This window comes from Alnus glutinosa, chromosome 9, assembly GCF_958979055.1.
Source record: "Alnus glutinosa chromosome 9, dhAlnGlut1.1, whole genome shotgun sequence".
Lineage (NCBI taxonomy): Eukaryota > Viridiplantae > Streptophyta > Magnoliopsida > Fagales > Betulaceae > Alnus > Alnus glutinosa.
The window spans coordinates 7761310-7763861 of NC_084894.1; the positions used below are offsets into that span (position 1 = coordinate 7761310).

A 2552-nucleotide genomic window follows, 5' to 3' on the forward strand; every position below is an offset into this window, starting at 1 on the left:
ATCATGAACTCCTAGCTAGCCTTATAATTAACCATGAATTTAATTAAAATGAAAAAATTGAGAATGATGATAATAATTATAATTAAGCTCATATAATTATGGCGTTGAATATAAGATTGTCGTAGTTAATTAGTACTTCCTGCATTCGGTTTTTTTTTTTTTTTTTTTTTTTTTTTTAAAAAAAAAAAAATTAGACAAATAGACAATATTAATTAGGTGGTCCATATATGGAGATGGCCGGACTCAGCAGAATCATACGTTGGAGTTATCAATTAAATTATCAATTTGGGGTATCAAAATGGGGACCATTAATTTTTCCCAATTCACACATGCATGCAATGCTCTTTCAAATCCTCTCGATGCCCTCACTTTTCACGTGTCCACCCGCGTGTTCCTCGTGTTCTTTTTTCTCTTTTTATCACCCCCACTCTCCAGGACTCTCTCTAATTCCTAAACCCTTCTTCACACTTCTCTCTCTGAAACACAAACAAGTACGTACACACGCTTTGATATTCATGGATCAGTTTGAGGTTGATCAGTCGTTATCTTCATCATCTTCGTCGTCTTCATCTTCTTGCTTGTGCCAACCTCCTCCATGCAGCCCAAGGAATAACCCTAATTCTCCATCACAAGCGTCGTCAGTACTAGTACTGTCGTCACGTGCATCCCACAAGCGGAAAGCCGGAAGAAAGAAGTTCAAAGAGACGCGGCACCCGATATACAGGGGAGTCAGGCAAAGAAATGGCCAGAAATGGGTTTGCGAAGTACGTGAGCCGAACAAGAAGACAAGAATATGGGTAGGGACATTTCCCTCCCCGGAAATGGCCGCTAGGGCACATGACGTGGCCGCCTTAGCCCTACAGGGTAGTTTGGCGGTGCTCAATTTTGTTGACTCCGCTTGGCTTGTTCCGCGAGCCGAGTCGTCTACACCTAAGGACATACAAGCGGCCGCCTACACTCTTCTGAGAGGTAATATGTGCAGCCAACAAAAGGTTCTGGAAGCTTCTTTGGTGAACGTGCATTGTCCAGAGTTGGATGTTTTGTGTGGAGAGGGCTCTGAGGAGGTCCCTAAACAGCCTAGGACGACGTTGTTCTTGGACGAGGAGGCATTGTTCAATATGCCAGGCTTGTTGGACAGCATGGCAGAGGGGCTGATTCTTACCCCACCAGCCATGCGAAGAGGATTTGATTGGGATGACTGGGCAGAAGGTGACATGGACTTGCCTTTATGGGACTGACTTCTTTTTTTTTTTTTCTTTTTAATTATAATTATAATTAGGTTGCACTGCTGATCGAGAGAATAGAGCAATAAAAGTGAAAACTATATATGATTAGAAAAGAGCGACCTCAATTACTGCAAGTATTTTCTGTTTTTTCTTTTTCTTTTTTAAATTATTATTATTTATTTATAAATTGACGCGTAAAATTTACATAGCATTTGTCATATCAATTACAAGCTAATTAAATTTGACTGTATTTGATGGAGTAGTCTCACGTGAACTTATCATAACAGTTTGTAAGTCTACGCAACACACTTACCACACCAGCCACTAAATAATTAAATTGGATTGTAGCTGATATGTTGTGTTGAGTAGATTTTCATGTAAATTTATAATAATGTTATAATAAAAGCTGTAGTATCCAAAATATTTTTGTCAAGAAAATGGTATGTACTTCCTTAATTATTAAGTATAGACTCCATTTGTTTCTATGTACATTTCTCTCTCTCTCTCTCTCTCTCTCTCTCTCTATATATATATATATATATATCTTTTTCTTTTCTTTTTTTAATTTTTTAATTTTTTGATGTTTGGTACGATTAAAAATCATGGTCAAAATGATAAAAAATACTTTTGGTCCACCAGAAAAACCTTCTTTAATCTCCATAAAATGGTTTCTTTTTTTTTTAAAAAAAAAAACTGTTAATCATTTTCAGAATTTTAACTTCTTCTTCGCACACGCACTCTTTCTCGCAATTCATTCTCCACCATTACCAGAGGTCGCTTGCAACTACTACCATCGGAGGTCACCAGAAGTCGTCAAAGGTCACCTGTCAACAATGCTGTTACTCTGATTTTTCGTATGAGCCAAACGCCGTGCGAGAAGGAGTTGGTGAGATTACATGAAGTATACGGTACATACATAACCAAACAAGTGCATGTTGTCCATGCAAGTAAGAAAAAACTCGTGCCTTTCGGAGAAAGTAGTTGTCATTTGTTAATTTGATGGTGGTGAGCAGGTGATTATATATTGAGACAAGAGTCACAAAATCTCAAAAGACAAGATTATAAACATTCAAGAGACAAGAGTTACAAACGCTCAAGAGACAAGAGTTACAAACGCTCAAGAGACAAAAGTTACAAAATGATAAATTAGATTTATTGTCGTTGTTAATGTAAAAGTAGAGGAGACACGACAAAAAAAATTGTGAATACTAACCTAAGGTCAGTAATGTGAAAATGCATTTTTCATGTTAGTAAAACTTAGTAACGTGGCTTCAGTAACGCAAAGCTGAGGTTAGTATCCCTAAGGTTGCTAAAATGTGTATTGTA

At 37.3% G+C, this 2552-nt stretch overlaps 1 protein-coding gene across 1 annotated transcript; it reads left to right on the forward strand.

Annotated features, from left to right (window-relative positions):
- Positions 1–462: 462 nt before the first annotated feature.
- On the forward strand, positions 463–1495 carry LOC133878412 (dehydration-responsive element-binding protein 1B-like). Its single transcript, XM_062316966.1, has one exon. The coding sequence runs from the start codon at positions 516–518 to the stop codon at positions 1236–1238; it is 723 nt and encodes a 240-aa protein (XP_062172950.1). The 5' UTR covers positions 463–515; the 3' UTR covers positions 1239–1495.
- Positions 1496–2552: the final 1057 nt, after the last annotated feature.